General features: G+C 37.3%; 1 protein-coding gene across 1 annotated transcript in view; it reads left to right on the top strand.

Moving 5' to 3' along the window:
• The window catches only part of LOC117029364 (sucrase-isomaltase, intestinal-like), an 80,562-nt gene that overhangs the window by 6,958 nt on the left and 49,024 nt on the right, over nucleotides 1-24,580 (top strand). Inside the window, exons 5-7 of the mRNA XM_033118583.1 lie at nucleotides 8,716-8,884; nucleotides 9,218-9,314; nucleotides 10,010-10,122. Coding sequence (XP_032974474.1) covers nucleotides 8,716-8,884; nucleotides 9,218-9,314; nucleotides 10,010-10,122 — 379 coding nt within the window. The remainder of the gene's footprint in view (nucleotides 1-8,715; nucleotides 8,885-9,217; nucleotides 9,315-10,009; nucleotides 10,123-24,580) is intronic.

Genomic DNA, 24,580 nt, shown 5'->3' with positions numbered 1-24,580 from the left:
CATTGCCCACTAAATAGTGACACTAAATTTTGGGGTGTTTTGGAATGTAGAAATTGACAGCTAATAGAGAAATGCACTCTTTAGAAATGGGGTGTTATCGGTAACAGAAAAATAAATCATTTATCATTGGCCTTGGGACCCAATGACAAGCAGAGGCTGGACAAATGGTGAAAAGTTTGTTAGCAAAGGCTGGTGGCATGGTGAGCAAACTGTTAATGGAAGCTGAAAAGATGGCTACCCATCTTTTTTGAAAAGATGCTTTGTACTTTGCCTACAATAATGTGGAAGCTAGAAAATACATCTAATGAACTTGCATATCTGACAAAGGAGATTTCCAGGCATAATTTTGAAAAAATTGATTGTCCTCTTTTAACTGTATATAAGTTATAGGAAGAGAGAAATAAACGAAATAAGTAACAATACAGTTTTTAAACAGAATTTAGAAAAAAATGTAAAGAGCTCTGGATTTGCTGGTTGGAATATTAAACAGTTTCTCATCCTCAGTCCCTCTAGTCCATCAAAACATTCCCAAAGAAAGAAATGGCCTTAGGTAAAGATTGACCAGTGTGTGATTAGAACACCTTCCACCCCATAGTAGGAGACCCTGACAATGTGGCCTGGGTGGATTTCAGAAGTGCTATGGACTAGAGATTGCTGTGTGCTTCCTATTCTTTCCCTTTTTGATTAAGAATGATTCCTCCAATTCTCCTATCATTGTTCAGTCAATGCATGCTGTGTTTGTGTGGGGGTGGGTGTTTGGAACAAGGTGACTGCTCTTGAGAAACTGCACCTGAGGAGCCTCATCATGGTCTTGAGATTATGGATGATGTTATAATGGGTTGAACCTTTGGAAGATCTTAGGAGGGGCAACTGTATTTGCATGTGGGTGGAATGTAAGTGACTATTGCCAGTGGATTGAAAGTAGCTATAAATCCTTTTCAGCTTCTCCCATCAAGTAGTAGAATCCCTGGACTCTGGGGCCCTGTAACTTGCTAGAGGTAAGAGAAGTAACGTGGCAGAATAGCTGTTGTTTGATTTGTGACCCCCAGCCTTAAGAGGTCTTACAGATTTCACTCTCGTGTCCTTGGAACACTTCTGCACCCTATGCAGAAGCCTGGGATGAAAGGCCATGTGGAAAGAGAAGCCCAGTTATCCCACCTATGCCAGCCATTTTGGCTGAGGTCCCAGATTAGTCAGCCCCAGCCAACCCCCCAACTGACTGCAATTACGTGAGTAATCCCAAGCAAGAGCAGCAGAAGAACTGCCCTGGCAGTTGTGAGGAATAAGACACTATTAATATTCGAATCCACTGAGTTTTGGGGTGGTATGATACATAGCATTAGAAAACTGATACAATAACCTTAAGAGCTGACTCTCAGCTGCAGGTCCTTCCTTGGTCACAGAGGGCAGGGTAAAAGAGAAGTGGGGGTAAGAAGCTCACGATCAAAGAAGGAAAACCAGCTCAAAGCACATGCCTTACAGAACCTGGAAGTGATAGTATAACCTTATCAGGGGTAAAGCAAACATTTAGAAAGAAAACATTCACTGTAGTCGAGAGTTTACTTTTTGGGTCCGATGAACCTGGGTCTAAATCTCTGCTTTGCCACTTTGGTTGCTGTATAACATCAAAAAAGTAACTTGAATTCTCTAAGCCTAGCTTATTTTTCTGTAAAGATGGATTTGACGAAGTCTTGAATGAAGTAATATAGGCAAAGCTGTGTTCTCTATAAATGGTAGATATTATTTTATTAGATAGTTAAAAAGCAGACTCATTCTCCTTCACCCTTTATCATAGGCACATATTTTTTCTTCTTATCAATACTTGACACTTTCTTATGAATATGTTTGTTTGTTCTATGTGTACACTATCATCTACTAGAACAAATGATCCTTGAGGGAAGGAACTCATCTATTTATTTCACTTCAGCATCCCCAACACAGAATCCCCAACACATTGGTGCTTAATAGATATTTGTGATATACTGATTAATTGTGAACTCGAATATACTGAAAGTTCCAAACTTATATGTGTTGAGAAAGCCACATACAAAAATAATCTTCAATAATTTCTCCATTACTCCTTATCTCTCTTACCTATACTTTCTTCCTTGAGAATGCCATGACTTTTCTGGCCACTTCTAGTCTGCACATCCCTAAGTCTCCATTTCAAGCTTTGACTCACTCCAATTCCATATTGTCAGTTTTCTTTCAGGCAACAGGGACTTTATCATTGCGCTAGTCCTTCAGCCTTACAACGTTCAAAACTTATTTCACACTTCCACACTCCATCTAAATTTCCCAGTGTCCTCTATGGGTCCTACTTCTAGCCAAACTGGGCTACTGGCTTGCTATTTCTGGGACCCACCCTAAACTTTTCTTCCTTTCCCCATTTATTCAAACTATTTCCTTTTTCTTGAATACCTTTCTCTCCTGCCTCTGCTTATCAAAATTCTTCCCTTACGTAATTCTACTTCCTGCATAAAATTTGCCTGAGTGTTATACATGGAAGTAATCTCTCTTTCTTTTTCACTTAAGGAGAACCAATTCTGTACTTTTCTTTAAAATCCTATATTGTATTTTACATCATATTCATTTTACCTTACTATATAACCTCTCCTTCTAGATTTTAATTTCCTTTATGGCAGAATCAATGTCTGGTTCATTTTAGCATTTTCACATTTTTGGAACACATAGTAAATGTTCAATAAGTAAATATTAGTGAATACTTGGCCATTATTCTGCAAGGACATTTTAGATATACTGAGAAGTAGCAAGGCACAATTAGATTGAGATTAGAGAAATAGGGAGTTTCCCCCAAACTGAAGAGAATGCGAAAATTGTCTCAGGAAAGAGATTGTGAACAATTCCATTAAATGCTGCTGATACATTAAATCAGATGAAGACGGAGAATTGAATAGGGGTTATAGCAACATAGTTCATTGCTCATCTTTAAAAAAATATTTTTATTGCCATAAGGACACTTAACATGCGACCTAAAAATCTTAACAGATATTTAAATGTCCAATGCATTGTTATTCACTGCAGGTACAGTGTTGCACAGTGGATCCCTAGAGCTCATTGTTCATTTTGACAAGAGCAGTTCCAGTAGAGTTTTGTGGAGGTGAAAACCTGAGAGGAGTATCTTCAAGTGAGAATAGGGAGAGAAATGGGAAAGACTGAGGGCAAACCGCTCTTTTGGAAAATTTAATTTTAAGGAAGAGCGAAATGGAGTGAAAGGAGGTCAGGAAAGAGCATGCAAGGTTTTATTTTTCCCCTTAAGATGAGAAAAATAACAATGTGTTTATATTTTGATATGCAAGATGGTGTGAGAAAAAGTAGAGAAAGGCTGGAGTCCAGTGACTCCGTGGAGGAGTAAATCTGAGGAGCACAGGCAGTTCATCCATCATGACAGACGAGAAGGTCGACTTGGAGCACATGGGCATAAAACAGTCGACTTGGTGGCTGCTCTAGATTTAAAACCAAATTCTTTTCAAATTGCTTAGCAACACATGTTGGGGTCCTATGCATTTAGACTGAGGGCTAACAAGGGCAGTCAAGGCGTTTTGCCTTTCATTCCACCTTTTAGGAAAATGTCCTAGCTGCCTGAGGTCTGGTTGTAGAAGCCAAGGGTGTGAGCGTTGCTTTAAAACCCCCTGTCGCTGGATAGGAGCCTGTGAAGACCAGTTGCCCCCACGCCCAATGCTCTGGTGTGTGCTGCAATCTGTGTTTGTGGTAAATATGTCCTTTATTTCCTCACTTACTCCCACTAGACAGCTTTGTAGGGAGGGCTTTCTCCAGGAATCTGAGAGTTGGCATACACCCGAGGGAGAGTGGGAGGATTGAGTTTCCTATCACTCTGTATAAAACTTTTCCCATAATATAGACTCATTACATTTTGCTGCACCTTGTGTTTTCTTCAAGTATCTAGAAAACATAATACTTTCTTAACATTCACTTGGTGTTTGTTATTGGGAATAAGGAGGAGTAAAGGATATACTACCTTTTGGCAAAAGGGCTAACTAGGACAGCTGGGAGAATGAAAGAAATGTAAAAGGAAGGTATGAGGAATGTAAATGGAGATTTAAATCTGACAGGAAGAATGAGATAAGACTTCAAGGAGGAGTGGGTTGGTTGCAGTGAAGCCTTTTTTGTTTAAGAGAACTACATAAGAAGGTCACAGAAGAATAAAAAGACTGGATATCTTCTGGTTATAAAAAGACTGGTATGGCAGGAAGTACAAGGCGGAATTATGAAATGGTTTTATAATTCGTATCAGTACACAGTTCATATGCAGCACAGGGGAGAAAGACTTTTCCTTAACCCTCGTAGGGTCCCTGGCTGGGTCTGAGAAGTAAACTGATAAAGACAGATTAACAGGAGAAAGGCAGACAAATTTTATTGAATTTGTACATGTACATGGGAGATATCATAAGAGAATAAAGACCTGAAGAAGTGACCAGAGCAGGAAGCTTGTGTACCTTTTAGACAAAGAGACAGTAAGTTTGTGAAGAATTGACGAAGACGAAGGGGTTGGGACTAGGGATAGGAAATGGTGAAGGAGTAGCTAGGAAATTAAGCGGCAGTTTAATAAGGTTTGTTTATGTAGATTTCTCAGCCCCAAATTCCCGGTCTCTAGTTATAAGAATGTCTTCCTTCCTTTGGCACAGGGAGGACACCTTTCATGTGGGAGATTTAAGACCCAGTTCAGGGAAGAAGGGTGAAGGGGAGGAGGTTGGAGTGACCTTCCTGCTTTTGCCATTTTTCCAAACTCTTTCAGCTTAAGATATTCAGTGCCATGTTTTGGGTTAATGTGTCCCGAGCCCCATCAATAGAGAAACAGGGAAGTAGAGGTGGTGAAGGAAGAGTCCTTCCCTGTCACCCTGTTTTCTTCAATCATGTCTGACTCATCAAATACTGGCCTTGTGGTCTTTGTAGGAACTGATCTAACTCTGGTAGAAACATTCTATTTTAATCATCCCTCCAGGGCATAGTATTCAAGAAGTCCCTCTTCCCTCCATTCACTCTTCTGTGAGACACTTGATACCAACTATATGAAGACATATTCATTTTTAAGAGCTACACAGCAATTTTAATGGTTTGTTAGCGAAAAGGCTTATTTCTATTTTACAACATAAATCCTGAGTTAGAAAATTATTTCTTTAAAAAGTATTAAAGAGCTAGTTTTGGGGGTGAGGTAAGGATGCAGTAGTGCCGTTGATGATTCTTTTGAAGTTCTAGGGAGATCTTTCTACTTTGAATTAGAAAAGATGGCTTCTAAAAGTCTATCTCATACCAATAGCTTTTTTAATAAATGGGTTTGAACACACCAATATCAGATATCAGTTTGTAATAAATGGGAATGTCATCCTTGCAGCTTTGCACATTGAGTATTAGGAATAATGTGATTGAAGGTGTTACGGAATGTGTACTCAACAATATTAATTGTAATACATGCGATTGGAATTCCACCATCTACTCATATATCCAAAAATATATCTTGCCTAGACCAACTCTTTTTTTCCCCCCACATTCTAAAAAGATAATATTTCCTTGGATAAGCCATAGCATGTGTCACTCTACTTAGTTGAAAGAGAGATTGCATATAATGAATTAATAAATACAAGGAATTTCTTATGATAAACGCATAAGAAATGCATAAGAGAGCTATCTCTTTAGAATAAAATAAGTAAAACATTAGGCAGTTTTATTTCACTCCTAATGAACTTTGATTTTTATCTGATCTACTCAGTTTTCTTTCATTTATAAACTATTTAAGGGGAAAGTAATAGGGTATTATTTTATTTTTTTATTTGGTGTTATTTTGATTTCACTCAAATTATTTTAGTTTCATTTGAACAATGAGAATGCTATATTTGAATAGCATTTGTAAAGCCTAATCAACATTGCTGACATAATATGTCATTTTTTTACTTTTTAGAGTCTACTAGTCCTAATTTTTTTTTTTCCCTACTAGTTCTACTTTTTAATGTTTAGGTAATTTCATTCAGGAAGATTTTTTCCTTCCTTTTTCTTATTTTTTAAATATATATACATAAAAATATATATAATGTGTGTGTGTAGATATATGTATATATATACATATACATTTACACACACACACATATATATGTCAGTGGGCATTAAGGGGAATGGGAAATAGGAAAGGTTATTTGTTAATATGGTTATGAAAATCCTAAGTGATGCAGACCCTCTGTAATGGTAGTAACCCTTTGAGAACACTGGGAGTTATAACAAGCAGAAGAGAGAGGACTGACACAGTTTATGTCTCTTAAATAAATTATTCCAGTGACAGCAACTCACAATATGCCACAAACTTCTGGCAACCCAGCTGTTTCAAAATAACTGACATGCAAATTCTATAGGAGATGATTAGATTCTTTTTTTTCTTTTCTTTCTTTTTCTTTTTCTTTTTTTTTTTTGCTAAGGAAAATGGTGTAAGTGTGTACTTGATAGAATATATATAGGAGGTTGCATCCCAGGTTTGTAATTAGAACTAATGAGACCTGTAGCAGGTTGTCCTTGATTCTGCTTGCCTAATATAAACAAATGACACTTTAGATAAATTTCCCCCCCCCAAAAAAAAACCAAACAGATTTTTCTATAAACAGTAGCATAAACTGCTTTTTGAAGAATCATTGATAGTATACTACTAAAGCTTAATCGATACCATTCTATACATAGAAAAGTGAAAGATAAAGGATTTTTCTTAAATGATATTTTCTGAGAGGTAAAGTTACCTTTAAGGTTTATGGCAAATTGAGCTAGAAAATAATTCCTTACTCTTAAAGAATGTTTACTGTGCCTTAGAGATAGCTCCGTTATTGTTATAGCTGCTGTGAAAATGCTAAAATACTTCCACAAGAGTTGATAGCTATTCCCTGAGCTGCTCAGGTCTGGCGTCACTCCTGTTCAGTTGTCCTCCTTAGCTCCTCCACCAGCACCCCTCAGGCCTTCCTAGGTTCTTGCATGTGGCTAATCCCTGTCCTCTCTGGGGGCTTCAGGTCCCTGCTTTAGCCTATGGCCTGTATGGGTTCTGATTGGTCAACATGTGCTGAGCTAATTTTTAATAGTTTGAGTGGAATCCGTTTGTATACCCTTTCTGAATGATTGCTTTGGAATTCAAACTCGAGAAAATTTCTTAAGTACTATTAATAGTGTTAGATAATCTTTGAGGCTGATGCTTAATAGTCAACATTAGAGCACATTTTTCCTTCTCATTAATATTTTTATGCACTCTTTGAGGCAAATGGTTACTGTTAATATTATCAATTGATCAGAAAGCACTATGGTAGCATTTGGGTCTTTATTTCAGTTCTTTGTGGCTGATTGAAATTTTTAATGAACTTTCAGGAAATTGAGGCTTTGATTCTTATATGACAGAAATTTTGTTCTGAGGCTTCTGATGACTTGAAAAATTAAATGCATTTTCTTGTTTATCAGGGTCTGAAAAACCTGTAGTCAACTAAGAACACAAGAAAAAAGATAATGAAAGCTTTTTCCTATAGGAAACAGAGTCGATACACAGTGTTAGTCTTCATATCCAGTACCTTACCTGCTCACAAGTTTCCCCTGAACCTTCTCCTTCTTAGGCTGTGATATGTGCCCTGTTCTGCTCCTCTATCAACATGTACTTGTTTATCTCCACATATGCCGTTGTGTTTTAATTACCTGTTTGTTCCCGCCTCTTATGCCTCTCTATTTCTCCAGGGCCCAGTGCTGGGCACTCAGGAATTGACCCTTGAATGAGAGAGGGAAAGGAGAGGGAGTGGAAGAGAGAAAAATTGGAAAAAAAAAAAAAAAAAAAAAGCAACAATTTCCAGCAAACATAGGAAGTATTGCTACTTGGCAGTTATGTCCTCCAGTGTGTGAAAAACTCTCCTCTGGCAGGGAACCTAAGAGCGCCTGCCTCTCCTGTGGAAGAGCTCTAGGAACTGGAGAGCAGAAGAGGATGTGATGAGATTATGGTTCTGGAAGCAGCATGGGGGCCCTCCCACCTGGGACTGCTGTGCTCACCACCACCACTCTCTCCTTTCCCTTAGATGATGTAACTCTGGCTTTCACAATGCAAACAGGTGTTCTAGGACAAATGATTTCTTTAGTCAATTACCTTTGGAAAATGTCAATGAAGTAGTCAGCTCTCAGAGAGTCACTATGCATGGTTCCTTATTAAAAACTCTGAAAAAGTCCTGCAGAAAAGAAAGCTAGCTCAGTTTGGATAACCCAACATTTCCCAAGTTTTATTTGAACACAGACTACTTTTATTTCAAGAAAGACCTACTTCCATCTCGACAGATTAAAATGCTGCACAAAAATTTGAGCAGCAAAACTGACTGAGTCCTGGCACTGTTATTTGGGTAATTTTAGGCAAATTATATACTTGCTCTTTTGGAGCCTCAGTTTTTTTGTTTATAAAATGGACTAATACTGCCTTCCAACAGGGTCATTGTGTGGATTAAATGAAATACCATATACTATATAACACCCAGATCAGGACCCAGCATTTTGCAAATGCTCAATAATTACCATTCCCTCAGATCCCCTCACATCCTTTCTTTATTTTCTCATCCTCCTTTTAAGCTAACTTTACAGGACTATGGTTTTTTTTTTTTTTTTTTGGCAAGAATTTAATGGAGAAAAGAGTTCTTTATAAAACGCCACCTAGTCACTGTCTTTCTGTTTCTCTGTCTGGCACAGGTGGGAAACAACTCTTGGAGGCCTGATATTCTCTAATCAGTATATCCAAATAATGACCTTGGTCCCATCCACTTCAATCTATGGATTTGGTGAACACGAACATCCATCCTTCAAGCACGACACGAATTTTGTTAGATATGGAATGTTCTCCAGAGATCAATCACCAGCGGTAATGTGAAAATATAGATTCTTCATACTAGAAATCTGTTTATTGTAAGAGAAAGAGGACGTGTCTGATAAGAATGATTTTCTAGAAGGTGCTATGAATTGACTCTCAGAAATCATTTTGGTTTATACTTAATTGGTTATAAAGGCAAGTTTGAAAATTTGACATCCACCATTCACTCAGGTTTCACCAGTTTACCGTTTGCCTCATATAATACGTGACACATTTTTTTTTTCTTTCTTGGCATGTCATTAACCGCTACTGGATCTCATTGAGATAGGATAATAAAATTACAATAAACCATAACAAACGCAATGTTTCTTTTTGCTGTTGCAGGCATTTAGCAATCTCTATGGAGTTCATCCTTTTTATATGTGCATAGAGAATGATTTTAATGCTCATGGTGTTCTCCTCTTGAATTCCAATGCCCAAGGTAATGTGATTGTCTTGTTAAATTATAAAGAAGCAAATGTGCAATTTAAATGCTAATTTTCGCCTTTTCTCCCTTTAAAAAATACTTATTAATTAGAACAAAATAGAGTGAGAGATTGTCTACAATTTAGTATTTTGTTTCAAGTGGAAATTTTTCTAGTGAAACATATACAATCATCCTAATAGACTGCAAAATACCAGTAAGGCACATAGTACTAAAGACATACAACGTAAGAGATCAGAAGCCCTTGAACAATGTTAGAAATTTCACAGTAATGCAGTGTTGCTGGATCTGTCATATCATCTCAGCAGTATAAATATTGCCAAGGCCTCTTTTCTCACATAATTTACCTAAAAATATCCGAAATGTATTAGCACTAGAGCAGCTTTTCTTAATTGTGTGCTTGAATTTTAATCTCTCTCTCCTTTCCACACACATATTCTCTGGTGTGTGTGTGTGTATGTATAAATGCAATGCAATATATAACTGACTTAATGAACTCTTTAGAAAAGAAACCTGTGAACACACAGAACTGGAAAATCCTGGCAGACACTTAGATGCTATGAGACCTTTCAGTATCGCCTAATATTAGATAACCAGCCTAAGTAACACCTAAATTGTAGAAATATTAAAATAGTGATCTCTGCCACTTACATTATTTGTACTTATTGTCTGCTTTGTTTTGTTCTCTTCAGATGTCACTCTGAGCCCATTTCCTTCTTTAACATTCAGAACCATTGGAGGCGTACTTGATTTCTATATGTTTCTTGGCCCCACTCCTGAAAATGTCATCCAGCAGTACACAGAGGTCAGTGCAGTCCTGTAGTTCATGTTCAAGGTTTCATTGCCCTGGCTCTGAGGGAAGGGAGGAGCACTTAGCATACCTATCAATCACCAGTCCTTTAGCCTTCTCATATCATGGCAAATTGTTTCCATTCTGACTTGACTTTAGTTTTGTCTCAGCTTCATTACTTCTGGTCCATCATGCCCTGTAACACTTGACGCTTCTCCCGAACAATTTAACTTTCAGCCACTTGGTTCACTGAGACCCATAAAACTGGGTTGTGAGGAATCAATGTGGGGAGGAACACCTCTTGATGGGACAGAACTAATGGAAAATTGTGCAGTAAGGGCCTTGGTTTATCATTCATGCTCTCCTTTCTTTTTGCCCTGCTTTTAGATCTTTCCTTTCTAGACCCAGGCAGAAATACGCTACCTCTGTCTCCCTCCCCTCTATCTACCAGGCATTTGCCATATAGATAGTACCCAAGAGGCACTGCCACTTTGTTGCTCATCCCCCACTCAAACTGTCATTCCTCAAACGAGGTGAACTAGTCAAATACCAAAATCCACAGGGATGTTTGCAGTTCCAAATAGGATACTTGGTAACTCGGAATTTATGCTAAATGGATGAGAAAGGTGGGATGGACATGTTTTGGGCCAGGGAGGGCTTCAGCAGAGCTGTTTAAATAATAAGTACTAGAATGCCTTTTCTTATGACTGTCACTGAATCTGACCAGCAAAGAATTCAAAATCTATTGCCAAAGCCTTTACTGTGATAATCATGGGAAGAGAAAAGGGACCTTTCCTACCAGGAGATTCTCAGTTCTCCTAGAGACCAGGGGGTGCCTGATGGAGGTTCCTGGGCCCAGCTGGAAACATGGCCTGCGCCAAAGCCTGTGGCTTCCGGAATGCCACAATGATGCCTCATTTCTCTTTCCCACAGCCTACAGAAGCTTCTCCATGGCGTTTAGAAAAGATGGGATTGAGAGTGAGGACCAGAGGGGATTGAGGAGAGGGCTACAGAAAGCTGGGAGGAGTGGCCTTCCTCCTGTCTCTTGCTGCTCTCTTGTTTTAGTCCTCCTTGATTTTAGTGGACGCCAACAGCAGAGGGTTGGGAGATTGGAGTGCCGATCCTACCCGCCCAGAACCTCTGCCTAGAACAGCTGTGGTCCAATTCTAAAAGCCTTTAGAACAGCTAGCCAAGGTGATGACAAAAATTAAGCAAAAGTTACTCCCCGTAACATTGTCTCCTGAGCAGTCTTTCACTTCCCTAAAGAACTGATCCAAAGCTCACAGCTTTAAAAGACATAAACTTTTTTCTTTAATTTTATTTTCAATCTCTTGTTGATAATACAAATTTCCCTTGGTACTCGAGGGGAGGTGATGACCTGGTTATATACATCTGTATAGCTTGAATTTCAAGAAAGAATATCCATACCAGATGGCATGGGTTTGAATCATGTTGTGTGATCTTGGGCAAGTTACTTAACTTTCCTGTGCCTCTCATCTCCTGCATCTATAACATAGGGATAATTATCGTACCTGTAATTCGTAGGGTTGCAATTAAATGCAATAATAAACGTAAAATACAGGTAAATCACCCATGAAGCTCTGATACATTCCAAACAATGGTACTTACCTTTTTAGACCTCTTTGTAGCTGCTGACTGCTGTCCTTGAGCTCCACTTGCAAGGCTTTTGAAACAGTGTTTCCTGGGTCACCTCTAACCCCTCTGGCTTCTTTTTTGACGAATGTTTTATGCGCTCCATAAATGTCTGTATTCCTCCGAGTTCTGTAGTCTTCAGAAAGAACAGTTTCCCAGCAATGACATCACCCACTATGCATGCACTGATGAGTCACATGGCCCCATCTCCAACCCAAAGCTTTTCCCTGAGCTCCAGCATATTTCTTTCTGTCTATTCAAAATGTAAACTTCACGTCCCACAAGCATCATAACATATTCTATGCAGAATTAATAATCTCTTCTAAACTTCTTTCTTCAGCTAGATCTTCCTGTTATCATCTTCCGAGTTAATGGAATCATCAAGAACCTAGCCATCCAAAACAGAAACTTAAAAATTATCTTCTCAACCCTTCATTCTCTGCAGCCCATGGAGGGAATCTGTTAATTTATTTTGCTTCCTTCACTCTCACCTTACCTTTCATCTTTTCTCCTCGGAAGGTTATAATATCTGGGGACCTGGTTTTCCTATCTCCTGTTTGGTTTTCCTACAGACTATTCTTTATTCATACTTTTGCCAGGAGGATACTTCTAAAATGCAAATCCCATTTACACTCCTATTAAACATCTAACCATTATCCAAAGCATCGTTGTCAAATAGAAATATATTGCAGGACACATATGTAATTAAAAAATTTTTAGTAACCAATTACGTGTGAAGACAGGTGAAATTCATTTTAATGATATATTTTATTTTACCCTCAATATCCAAAACATTATGATTTCAACATGTAATCAATCAAAAAATAATAATGAGGTATTTTACTTTTTTTTTTTTTGACACTAAGTCCCTGAAATCTGGTATGCATTATTTTATACTTACAACACATCTTAATGTGGGCTAGCCACATTTTAAGTACTCACAACCACACGTGGCTAGTGGTTTTCATACTAGTCTGCATGGGACTAAAGGCTAAAACATCCAAATTAATTGGCATGGCTTATGAAGGCCCTTAATCATCTGCTTCTGTCCTGCATCTAAAGCGTCATCTCCCATCAACTTCTTTCTGAACTCTATACTCCAGTCCTATTGAAAAGTGTCAAGGCCTGCTATGTTCTCAACATCCATGCCTTCCCTTTGCTTGGAAGAGCATCCTGTCTCATCTAGTTGGTTATCTTCTTGCTCTTTACACCATCTTCTCTGTAAACACAATATGAACCCAAGCTTCTTTAGCCAGTGCCGTCTAGTCCTGCCTTTCCAACCAGTCCAGGTCATCTCTCCAATCCTGTGAAATCAGATATTGTGGAATTTATCCTGTGTTGGTGGGAGGAAGAGGCATGTTTGAATCAGTTTTTCTATTTCCTTGCTTTAACCCATATTCTGTGCAATTTATTTTTATTATTTTGGCTATAATTTATAAACCTACTTTTTTATGACATGAACATTCAAAGCCTCATGAAATTACATTATGCATAGTTGTCTTATATTTCTTTTTTAATGCTAAAATTCCAACAAAATTAATCTTGAGAAAAGGAAACTGTGAAATTTCAATTAATTACCTTAATCATTCTTTATTTAATTAATTTGTCTTTATTCTTTAGCCATAACACAAATGATTTGTAACAAGTTTCTAGCATACTGGGACATTATTAAAAATCTTCATTTATATTACTAAAAAAGAACGTCTACATTTCTAAATAAGTATATCCATTGTGAATATTCTGGATAGTTTACAATGAGGTCAAGGAATATTTTTCCAAATAAGTTTATTTTTAATTACACAGGTAGTATGGAAATTTGTTCTCCATGTAACAATCTCAAATGATGCAGAAGTATATTCCCAAATCTTCTTGCCTTTAGCAGAAGCAACCACTTCTCATAGCCTTCCAAATATCCTTCCAGAAATTTACTATGAATTTGTCCTTATTATAAATATCACTCACTAGAATGGTACAGTTGTTACAAAGGATAAGCCTATACGATACATCATAATCACCAAAGCCCATAGTTTACCTTAAGGTTCACTCTTGGTGTTGCACATTTTCTGGGTTTGGATAAATGTATACTGACATATATCCATCATTATAATATCATACAGAGTTATTTTCACTGTCCTGAAAAATCATAGCTTGATAACTTACTTGTTTTTAGCACTGAATAATATTCTTTTGTCTGGATATACTGCACTTTATTTACCTATTTACCTACTGAAGGACATACCAGTTGTTTACAAATGTTGGCAATTATGAATAAGTTGCTATAAACATTCATGTGCAGGTTTTTGTATGGACATGTTTTCAGCTCCTTTAGGTAAATACCAAGGAGTGCAATTGTGGTATCATATGGGAAGAGTATGTTTAGTTTAGTAAGAAACTACCAAACTGTCTTCTAAAGTAGCTGTGCCATTTTCTATTCCTACCAGCAATGAGTGAGAGTTCTTGTTGCTCCATATCCTCACCAGCGTTTGATGTTGTGAGTGTTCCAGATTTTGGCCATCCTAATATGTGTGCAGCGATATCTCATTGTTGTTTTAATTTGCATTTCCCTGATGACATATGATGAGAAGGAGTATATTTCAGGTGCTTACTTGCCATCTGTATATCTGCTTTGGTGAAGTAACAATGAAGGTCTTTGGACCGTCTTTTAATCAAGTTGTTTATTTTCTTATTGTTGAGTTTTAAAAACTCGTTGTATATTTTGGATAACAGTCCTTTATCAGATGTGTGTGTTTTGCAAATATTTTTTCCCAGTCTGTGGCCTGTCTTCTAATTCTCTTGGCATTGCCTTTTGCAAACCAAAAGTTTTTCACTTTAATGAAGTCCAGCTTATCAATTATTTCTTTCATGGATCATGTCTTTGATCTTGTATCTGTCTTCTTTTTTAAAGCTGTATTGACTTGTATTTAAGTTGATTTTAATATTTCCCTCACAGAGAGTGGAGCAAGAAATCTTGTTCAAATGTTTTTAGGCACATGTATGCTTCTGTAGGATATATTCCTATAGGTGAAATGAATAAGTCAAGAACATACCTATTTAAAATTTTGATAAATATTGCTAATCTCCAAAAAACAAAACAAAACAAAACAAAACTTCTGATTTCCATTCCCATATAGAGGATGGGAAGCGGATTTTAAGACACTGCAATTTGTTGGTGGTTAAGAGCACTGGGTTCAGGCATAGGAAGAACTGGTTCCTATTTCTCTTTTGGATGTCCTAATTAACTCTGTGACATGGCATGAATCGACTTTCCTGTTTCACTGGGTCCTTTAACATGTTACTTTTTAAACATGCTAGTAGATAACAGCTTCTAACTTTGGCTTTCAGAATTTAACGTGCTTAATATGCAGTTTACTGCATTTCTAAATCAATCTGATAAATCTTACGCTTGCCTAAATTCCTTTAGTACGGAGCCAAACGCAGAGAGAGGCTAAGACCTCCAAGACCCACTCATATTCTCGGAAGCCAACTCTGCCCTGGGTGTTCTGCTGCCTGGATGCTACTTTGGCTCAGTGACCGCTGTTGGCTGAGTGTCTAAAGCTAGGAGTGAGTCCAGACAGGTGGACTAAAGCTAGGAGTGAGTCCAGACAATCAGAAAGAAAGGAGCAGAGTCAAGGTGTGGCACAAGTCCACTTGACGAGTATTCGAGTATTCGAGCACTGGGGAGAAAATGCTGTGTTACCAGACTAACCTGTTTGTCAGTATTCCCAGGTGGAAATTTTTCCATAATGAAATTTCCATAATACACGAGTTTTATTTCCCATACTTGTGCCAGAATAGGATTCAACCAGTGACTCAAATTAACACTGTCTTTTACCAATGTTATTATTACCACTGGAAATGTTAGTTTGGTTTAAATACAATGGTACTGGGAGGTGGCAGAGACAAAATCAACTGTTTAGGCCAACCTGATTCCAGGTTTTGCTGGAAAAGTGAGAAAGTGATTAGAAGATCAATTGCACCTATTTTCTTTCTCACTTTCAAATACGCATTTCAAAGGGGGCTGGAGGTGGGGTGTGTGTGTGTGGGGGGGAGGGGTGTTGGTGGTGTGGTGAGGGATATTCAAACTACAATTCTGAGACTGAAAGGAAGATTGCTAAGTGACACCAGTATGTGGCGGGTATTTTCTAGGCTACTGGTTCTTCAGTGTTGCTATACATTGGAATCAACTGGTTTTGAAAACGGATTGACATGAGATGGCAGGTTGTGGGTGTAGGGGACTCCTAGAGGTTCCGATTTAATTGAACTGGAGACCTGCCTGACATCAGAATTTTTAAACTCTCTCCAGGTGATTCCAATGTGCAGCACAGAGGCCAGTGTTCTAGTCTTATGCCACCCTATATGGTAGTCACCAACCCCATGTGGCACTGAATACTTGAAATGTGTCCAGGTCAACTTGAGACATGTGCAAAGACTAAGTACAGAAAAAGAAAACTAAGATTAATAATTAATATTATAAATATCACATTTTAACAAATAGCATATATTACACATTAACTTAATATTTTATAACAACACTATTATTGGCATTATATTAATAATTACATGTTACTAATAATAAAATACTATTTTATGTGGATTACATGTTGAAACAATATTTCAGATATATTGGGTTCAATACAATGTATTACTAAATCTAATTTTACCTGTTTCTTTTACTTTTTTTATATGTGGTACTAGAAATTTTAAAATTACAAATGTGGCTAATATTAGTGGCTTGCATTATGTTTCTGTTGAACAACACTGTGTACCATCAGCTTAGGTAAGATCTCTGATACCACTTGTGTATTCCCATAGTAGGAAGACCCAGGAAACTGATTAGAAGGGAGTGATAAGTTCCACTTCATGTTTGGGACAATATCTATTCCTCGTGACCACAAGAAATCTGTTTCCCTGTAAGATCTAGTCAATCAGCCACTTTGGAAATATAATTGTCAATATAATGTCATCTGTAACCCCTTCATTTCCCTGTTGTAATGTCAAAGTAAATTCATGAAAATTTTTATTTTTTTAAAGTAAGTTTAAAAATTGCAAAGAATATTATTCTCAAAGTGTCCTCTTCTATGCTTAAAGCTCTTTATGAAATGACTAACTTCCTCCATGGAAAATGTAATGAGTGTGGAAAGAAATTCACTGACTTCTCCAAAGAAGAAGAAAAATCATGTGATCTTGAATCCTAGGGCATCAGATAGACTTTTTTTTTTTAAATAAAATTTTTATAGCAAGACAAAATTTGAGAGGCATAATGATATTTGTCCAATTTTTCCAATCTGCTAGGTACTTTAAACTCTCCATTTTTCTTGGTAGTCAGTCCTATTTCCTAGCAGTGGGAAAGCCAGAAATCAAAATTTCCTAAGAATAAATTTATAGGGATATAGGATTTATCCAAAATTTACCTGGCAAGGATATCTGTGAATGAAATCTCCCTTTTGTTAGATAACTAGTGCATTGCTTAGTAAAATTTGAAATTTTAATAATTTTTACCTTACTCACTTTAAGGCTTTGCTTACCTGTCCCTTTCTGAGAACATGTTATGTATATGAAAAAAAGTACAACTTCTCTGTGGTTTACATTGTCTTCTTGCTGTGCTTCCCTCTTCCTTCAATATCTCTTGAACTAGAAATTGAGGAAAGGCACAAAGCAGATGGTTTTGGGGGAAGATTTATACTATTGTCTGTGTTCCCAATTTTATAGTTCTAAAAATAATCTAGCATTATAAAACGGAAGCTATAGTTCACATTTATGTGCAGGATTGAAGGGCCAAAAAATAGCTGAATTTTGTGACACATAAGTAAAATTTTTCAAGGAATTGTTGGAAATGATCCACTTTGCTCAATTGTCACCAAGAAAATCGTCGTTAAAAGACATCATGCAGACTTTAGAAAACCAAAAGTAAAGCACATGGTAGTACATCAGTTTGGAGCCTGAGTCTTCTGAGTATTTTTGATTTGGAGTATTTTCCTTTTTATGACTATGATCTGGGAAAGCTTAGATTTCAGAAGTCTTACAGTTTTAATCGGATTATAATTCTTCAAAAATGCCTTCTGAACCTTGCTTTAAACAGGCTGTGATGCTACATGGAAAGTATTAAACTCCTGATATAGATCTATTAGGGAGTTAGATTTCCTGACATTTATGTAGTTTCTACTCTAAATCTTCTATATTTTTTCATTCTTTTCACTATTTGGTATATATGTAGCTCAAGTGCCTAGAGTCTCCAATATGCCTCAGTTTTGAGTGAGCTTGCAAATGAGCATTTGGAATTTTTGGAGAAGGGAAATTGTAGGCAGTTCATTGTTAGGCTCAGAGAGACCTCAACTATTGAATCTTTGCTTTTCTATATATATGATTCACATGCATTTGGTCAATTGATGTACCTGGTCCAACCTTCAACTTTATCTTTAAAATTCAGGTTATAACTTTCCCTTACATAGTTTTCTTCAAGATTAAAGGTACCATATTTCCCCAAAAGTAAGACCTAATTGGAAAATAAGCCCTAGCATGATTTTTCAGGATACTCGTAATATAAGCCCTATCCCCAAAATAAGCCCCAGTTAAGATTGTCAGCCAGACGGACACATGTAGTATGTCCATTGCAACACATGACAGATGCATTGAATTATAAAATAACAATACTATATAATTAAATATAAGTAAATGCTATTATTGACATTAATACGTAAAATAAATGATAATATAAATTATAATTAAGTATCTGTAATTACCCAAATGGGCACCTTTGGACGAGAGGTAACCGCCTTTGTAAACAGATGAACTTGAGACTTATTGCCACATGACCAATTGGAGTACAGACACAACGCATGAATAACGTGCGCACTTGATAACGAATGGACATGGTTGTGTTTAATATGAATCTTCATAATTCAACACATCCTGTATTGTAATGGACGTACTTAATGCACTCGTATGAAATAAACTTCTTCTGAATTTTGGTGCCTGCAATTTTTCATCGCTTTTGTGTGGACCATCATTCTTAACTGTTATCATTTTTGTTGCCATTCCTGTCTTGTACGTCTTCAGTTAACACTTGATTTAATGGTAGATAAAAAGGGAATAATATTTTGACCCCCAGACAAGATGAGTGCAAAAAGAAAGAGCTATTCCGTTGAGTACAAGAAAGGAATTGTGGAGGACTCCCGGGGCAAGAATCTTACGGCTTTCTGTAAAGAGAAGAAGTTGGATCTCTGAATGGTCCAAAAATGGCAAGCAAAGTATGATAACCTCAGTCAACAGGTGGACGAGGGAAATGCTAAGAAGCACAAGTGTGGATCAGGTCGGCAACCATTATTTCCTGAGATGGAAGACATCATCTGTAAATGGATTGCTGACAGGAGAGCAAAGGCTTTGGTTGTGCGCAGGGGCTGATATTCAAACATTTGCACTTGCAGAGGCACCACAGTTAGAAATATCCCCAGAAGAATTCAAAACATCACAACACTGGCTGGATGGCTTCCTTCAGCACTATGAACTGTCTCTAAGAATATCGACAACACTGTTCAAGCTGGAAGATACTGAAGTTATTAAACGTGCACTTGCATTCAAGTCCTTTGTTGGTGGCATCGACTTTTCTAAATACCAGCTCTCCAACATGATTGCTATGGATGAAACTTCAGTATTTATGGACCAAGGATCTCAAACGACAATTGATCAGAGGGGTGCCTCGTCAATCTACATTCCCTCCACTGGTTAAGAAAGGCACGTGTTACCTGTATTTTGGCAATTCGTCTGGATGGAAAGAAAGCCCCACCTCTAATCATCACTACGGGCAAGAAAGATAAGGTTGAACATGTTTCAGGCATTTATGTTCTTGAAACCGAAAAAGCCTGGTGCACACACGCAGTTATAAGGAAGTGGGTCGATTTAATGTTGCCATTGTTTCGCGAGGTGGCGAAAGAAGTCTGCTAGTCTGGGATTCAGCCAGCACTCACCACGCTAAAGACATGAAGAACTTCTTTGCAGAGAGAAGAACAGATCAAATAATAATTCCTGCAGGAATGACTGCCTGTCTCCAGACTCTTGATTTGCAATAAACAAGCCATTCAAGGATCATTTGCGCCTGGAAATCAATTACTATTTTAAAAATGGAATGGAGAGAAATCAGCCTTGAAACTTTGTGAAGCCTACCCTGCAAGAGGTTGTGACTTGGGTGAAGAATTCATGGGGTAAAATCACTGACAGCTGTGTTGCCAATGCATTACGAGTAGGCTACATGGACAAGAAGTGCTGGACATGAGAGATTGGGGCCAATGGTTCTACAGGAAATGGAGTTGCAAGAAATTCACGTTGGTTTGGAGAGTTACAACGATGTTCCAGAAGAAGATGACATGACTGTATTTGAGTAAATGTAGATTTTTGTACATGAATAAATATAGTCTGTTGTACATGAAAAAATAAGACACCCCCTGAAAATAAGCCTTAATGCGTCTTTTGGAGCAAAAATTAATATAAGACCTGGTCTTATTTTGGGGGGAAATACAGTATCTATATATCTGGGTCGGGTTACGTGTGTAGTATAGGTTAATAAGTGGTGACTCTCATTCTTATTATGAGGTAATGTTTGTCAGAAATGCAGAAGATACCGTTTGTGTTTTTTACTCCCTGAATGACACTGCACTGTATAAGAGAGAGGCAATTTAATGTATGACACTGACCTAGAAGCTAACTCCCTATATTCAAATCTTGTTTCTGTCCCATACTATTTGTAAAATGTTGGGCAAGATTTTTAACTGCCTGGCCCTAGTTTCCTCACCTGCAAAATGGATTACTCATAGTACCTACTTTATAGGATTATGTGTAACTATTAAATGAGTCTGTACGTATGAAGACCCTAGAACACAGTTCCTGACATATAAAAAAGCTGTGTAAGTACATATTCATCCTGGCACATTCTATGTACTCAGTTAATATATTATTACATAATTGGGTCATGGTCAGAAACTCTTAAATGCAGTTCAGGGGGAAGGAAAGAAATGTTTTTGAATTTCTCCAGGATATCAAATGTATTGGGTTATGAGAGGTCAGTAATACATGGATTTGAATGATGAGTGTTATCAAAATTATGGAAATAATCCAACTTGCATTTTCCAGACACCTTAAGATGTATTTGTGAGTTGTTTCATCTAAAAACTTGAGAGATATTCAGGACAGGCTTGACTATTCCTGTTTTAAAATTGAGGAAACTGAAGCTTGATGTTGAATTGAGTTGCCTGAGAACACAGAACAGAGGAGAGCCACAAAATCATGGCTTCCAATTTTGGTTATTTTTATCACTATATCACACTTTCTACATAGAAATGTAGAAATGGTAATTGGCCATTAATATTTTCTGGATTTTCCAACATGTTTATTTAATTCACAGTCTTAATCCCTTCCCAAAGGAATCTTCCTTAGGGAAACTTAAACATTCCAATATGCACAACTTACACAGATATATCTTTGAAAATATTTTAAGTATTAGTTCTCCAGAGCTATAGCTTTAAATATTAATGAACTTAGGAGCATTTTTATCACATGAAGTTTTGTAAGCAAAGCTCTTGGTAGTATGTATTTTTTTTTTTTTTAATATATAATCTTCAGCCAACTGGGATGTTGATAATTCCTGGTGCTTAAAAAATCTATTTTAAATTGCAAAAGGTTATTGTTTCCTCTGAAGCCACATTGGCCTCAAGGATAATGCCATTTTTAGTTTGCATGGCATTGACAATGACTTAGTTTTCACCTTTACTTGAGAATTTGAATAGTTTTGCACAAATTGTATTAGCATTCTTTTCACCTTTGTGGAGAAAACCATTAAACAATTTTAATGAAAAGATTCCCTCTTCTTTAAGTTTCAGGATCTTTAGGGTTGGTTTACATTCTTTAAGTGTGAATAATATCTCAAAAATCAGATATCTAGTGGATTGTCTGGGTAGTGTTCTGTTTTGGGAAAGATTTCAGAATATTACTGAATTTATTTCATTTACTATAAGTTTGTCAAATTATCAGTCTCTAAATCAGGATATTTGGCTGCTGTAATCTAAGTTCTCAACATCTGTGCTGTATACAGTCGGCTGGCAGGGGTCCCCTGAACTTTTATTGCTATTTGAATTTGAAATAAGTTCTTATCTCTTACACAAGCAACCATTTATAATTTTTTGAAAGGGTGCACTTCAGTTGATAAATCATTTGCTCAGAAACCACATGAACACAAAAACAGAGGGGCCTTAGGGAAAAAGGATTTTAAAATAACCCAGATCCTATTTTCTACAACTGAAAGTTCTTTCATTTTAATAGCATCTGTGGCTTTCCCTTACACGCTCCTTCAGGACATGGATCAACCTATCTTTGCAGAAGCTTTAAGAGTCTTCCTATATAAATATTTCTGTTTATTGCAGGATGCTTCCCACAGTTATTTTTGAACCCAGAAAATCAAATTATTGGTTTAGAAAAGCCTAAGGATAAGGCCAGTTATTCTATCCCATGGGGCTCCTTGAAGTTCAGCTTGTTGCTTGATCAACAGAAAACCATGCAATGTTTTTATTAGAGCCCATTTTGATTCACTGCACCCTTCAAGACCACACAAAGAATGGTCTTTCAGTGCAGGAATCACAACTTAAAGGCTTATAAGACTGAGCTGCTAAAATAAACAAGCAGAGTAGATGGTGGGGACTGTAGCAAACTGAAGAGTAATACTCCCACCAAGAATGGGAGAGTAGGGTGGATGGGGGGAGAATGTGTTCCTGAATGGGTTCTTATTTTTTCTTATTCTTTTAGCTATATGAGTTCCTCATTCCTTCTGATTGGCAAGCACTTTATTTGCTTCTCCTACTTATGTTCCCACCTGGGAACAAGTGGTTTTGTTACTCATGTGTGGTGGTTTTGTGGACATGGGGCAGAGATGTGGAAAAGCCAATCCATCTGGTTGCTCTCATTGAAGTATTCACCTAGTCCTTTGGTTGCTGGCCCTAGAGCCCCAATATCTGACCCATCTATGCTCAGGGCATGCTCAGAGCCACTTGTACTTTTTGCAAGAGATTTCTACTGTGTATTTTCTTGCCTAATCAAAGCCCTATGCTTTCTCTCTTTCTGGGATTTCTCTTTGGTTAATGTTCACCAGGGTACCTCTTGCAGTTTTCCAACGGATAAGTTGAGTCTCTAGACTTGAAATACAAACAGTATAATAAACCTCCATTTAACCAGAATCAACAATTACCATTTTGCCACACATCTTCTATAAAGTGTTTCTTTTGTACTGTGTAGGCTCTATTTTAGGTGCAAGGTATATAGGAATAACCAACAGTTACAATCATTCTTCTTGTGGAGATAACTTTCTAGTGAGGATATAAACAATAAACAAATAAATAATACGGGTAATTTTAGAGAGTGCTAAGTGCCATGAAGAGAATTCGGTCGATTTGTTTGTTCATGTTAGAATTGTCAGTCTTCTCTTTCTTGTCGGGTTTTCTAAAATATTTGTGACCTTTGCGTGGCTAATCCTTCTCATGAATTAAGGATCAAGTGGATTATTAGAAGTGGCCTCAACTCTTCCTCTATGACATGCGCTTTGTGAATGTGGGTGGGGCTGATGGACAGGTAGACAAGCCAGCTTCACTTTAGGGTCTGTAGTTAGAGATCAGTTGCACCCTCCCCACCAGGCCACCAGGCACTATGAGGTGCCAACCAACAGTAGAAAACACATTTAAAGGACTACCTGGGATGGGCAGGTAAGATAAATAAGTGAAGCTTCTTGGTGAGAGAATTTTGCCTCTACTCAGCCCCACTGGATCATTTCTAGATTGTAATGTGGATACAGTATGAACAAATATCTTTTTTTTCCCCAGGAGAATATAAAATTCAGATTTTTATATGTAATTTCCTGATTGCTAAATATTGAGCCAATCTTTTTTTAAGCTCTTACAGTCAAATGTAGCATGCTTCAGGGCTAATGGCACATGACTTCTACCTCAATCCAGTGATGATAGATAGATAGATAGATAGATAGATAGATAGATAGATAGATATAGATATAGATATAGATGTTTTACCATAAAACATATAGAAAATGACAACATTAGGTGGTACACTGACACTGTAGTAAATAGACTGAGGCTACTCACCTGGCCTGACGCCTCTAGTTGCCTCAGGCCCCACTCAGCTTCCTGAAGAGCTGAGAAGATTGATATCTGAGGACACACATACCGTGTTTCCCCAAAAATAAGACCTAGCTGGACAATCAGCTCTAATGCGTCTTTTGGAGCAAAAAATTAATATAAGACCAAGTCTTATATTATATTATATTATATTATATAAGACCTGGTAATATATTATAGTATAGTATAGTATACCCAGTCTTATAGTAAAATAGGACCATGTATTATGTTATATTGCCTAATCAAATATATATTATATTATATTATATTATATTATATTATATTATACTCAGTGTTATAGTAAAATAAGCCCGGGTCTTATATTAATTTTTGCTCCAAAAGACGCATTTGAGCTGATTGTCCAGCTAGGTCTTATTTTCAGGGAAACACGGTCTTATTTTCAGGGAAATTTGAGCGACTATACTTATGAGTTTGTTCTCAAGAATCCCAGATTATACCTGTTATCTCAGTGATTTGGATTGAATGATAAGTCATATGGTCTCCTTACCCATAACCCATTCATGGCACACAATGGTTGGGGAATCCTGAGACGTTTTGTTTTTTGTTTTTTTGTTTTTGCATGGGGGCAGTGGGTTAGTTCCATTTCTTTAGAGAAAGTCTATGTTTATCTGGTGCAATCTCTGTTGCTTCTCCTG

The sequence above is a fragment of the Rhinolophus ferrumequinum genome, chromosome 10 (genome assembly GCF_004115265.2).
Source record: "Rhinolophus ferrumequinum isolate MPI-CBG mRhiFer1 chromosome 10, mRhiFer1_v1.p, whole genome shotgun sequence".
In the NCBI taxonomy this organism is placed as follows: Eukaryota; Metazoa; Chordata; class Mammalia; order Chiroptera; family Rhinolophidae; genus Rhinolophus; species Rhinolophus ferrumequinum.
This window is presented reverse-complemented; position numbering and strand designations above follow the sequence as displayed.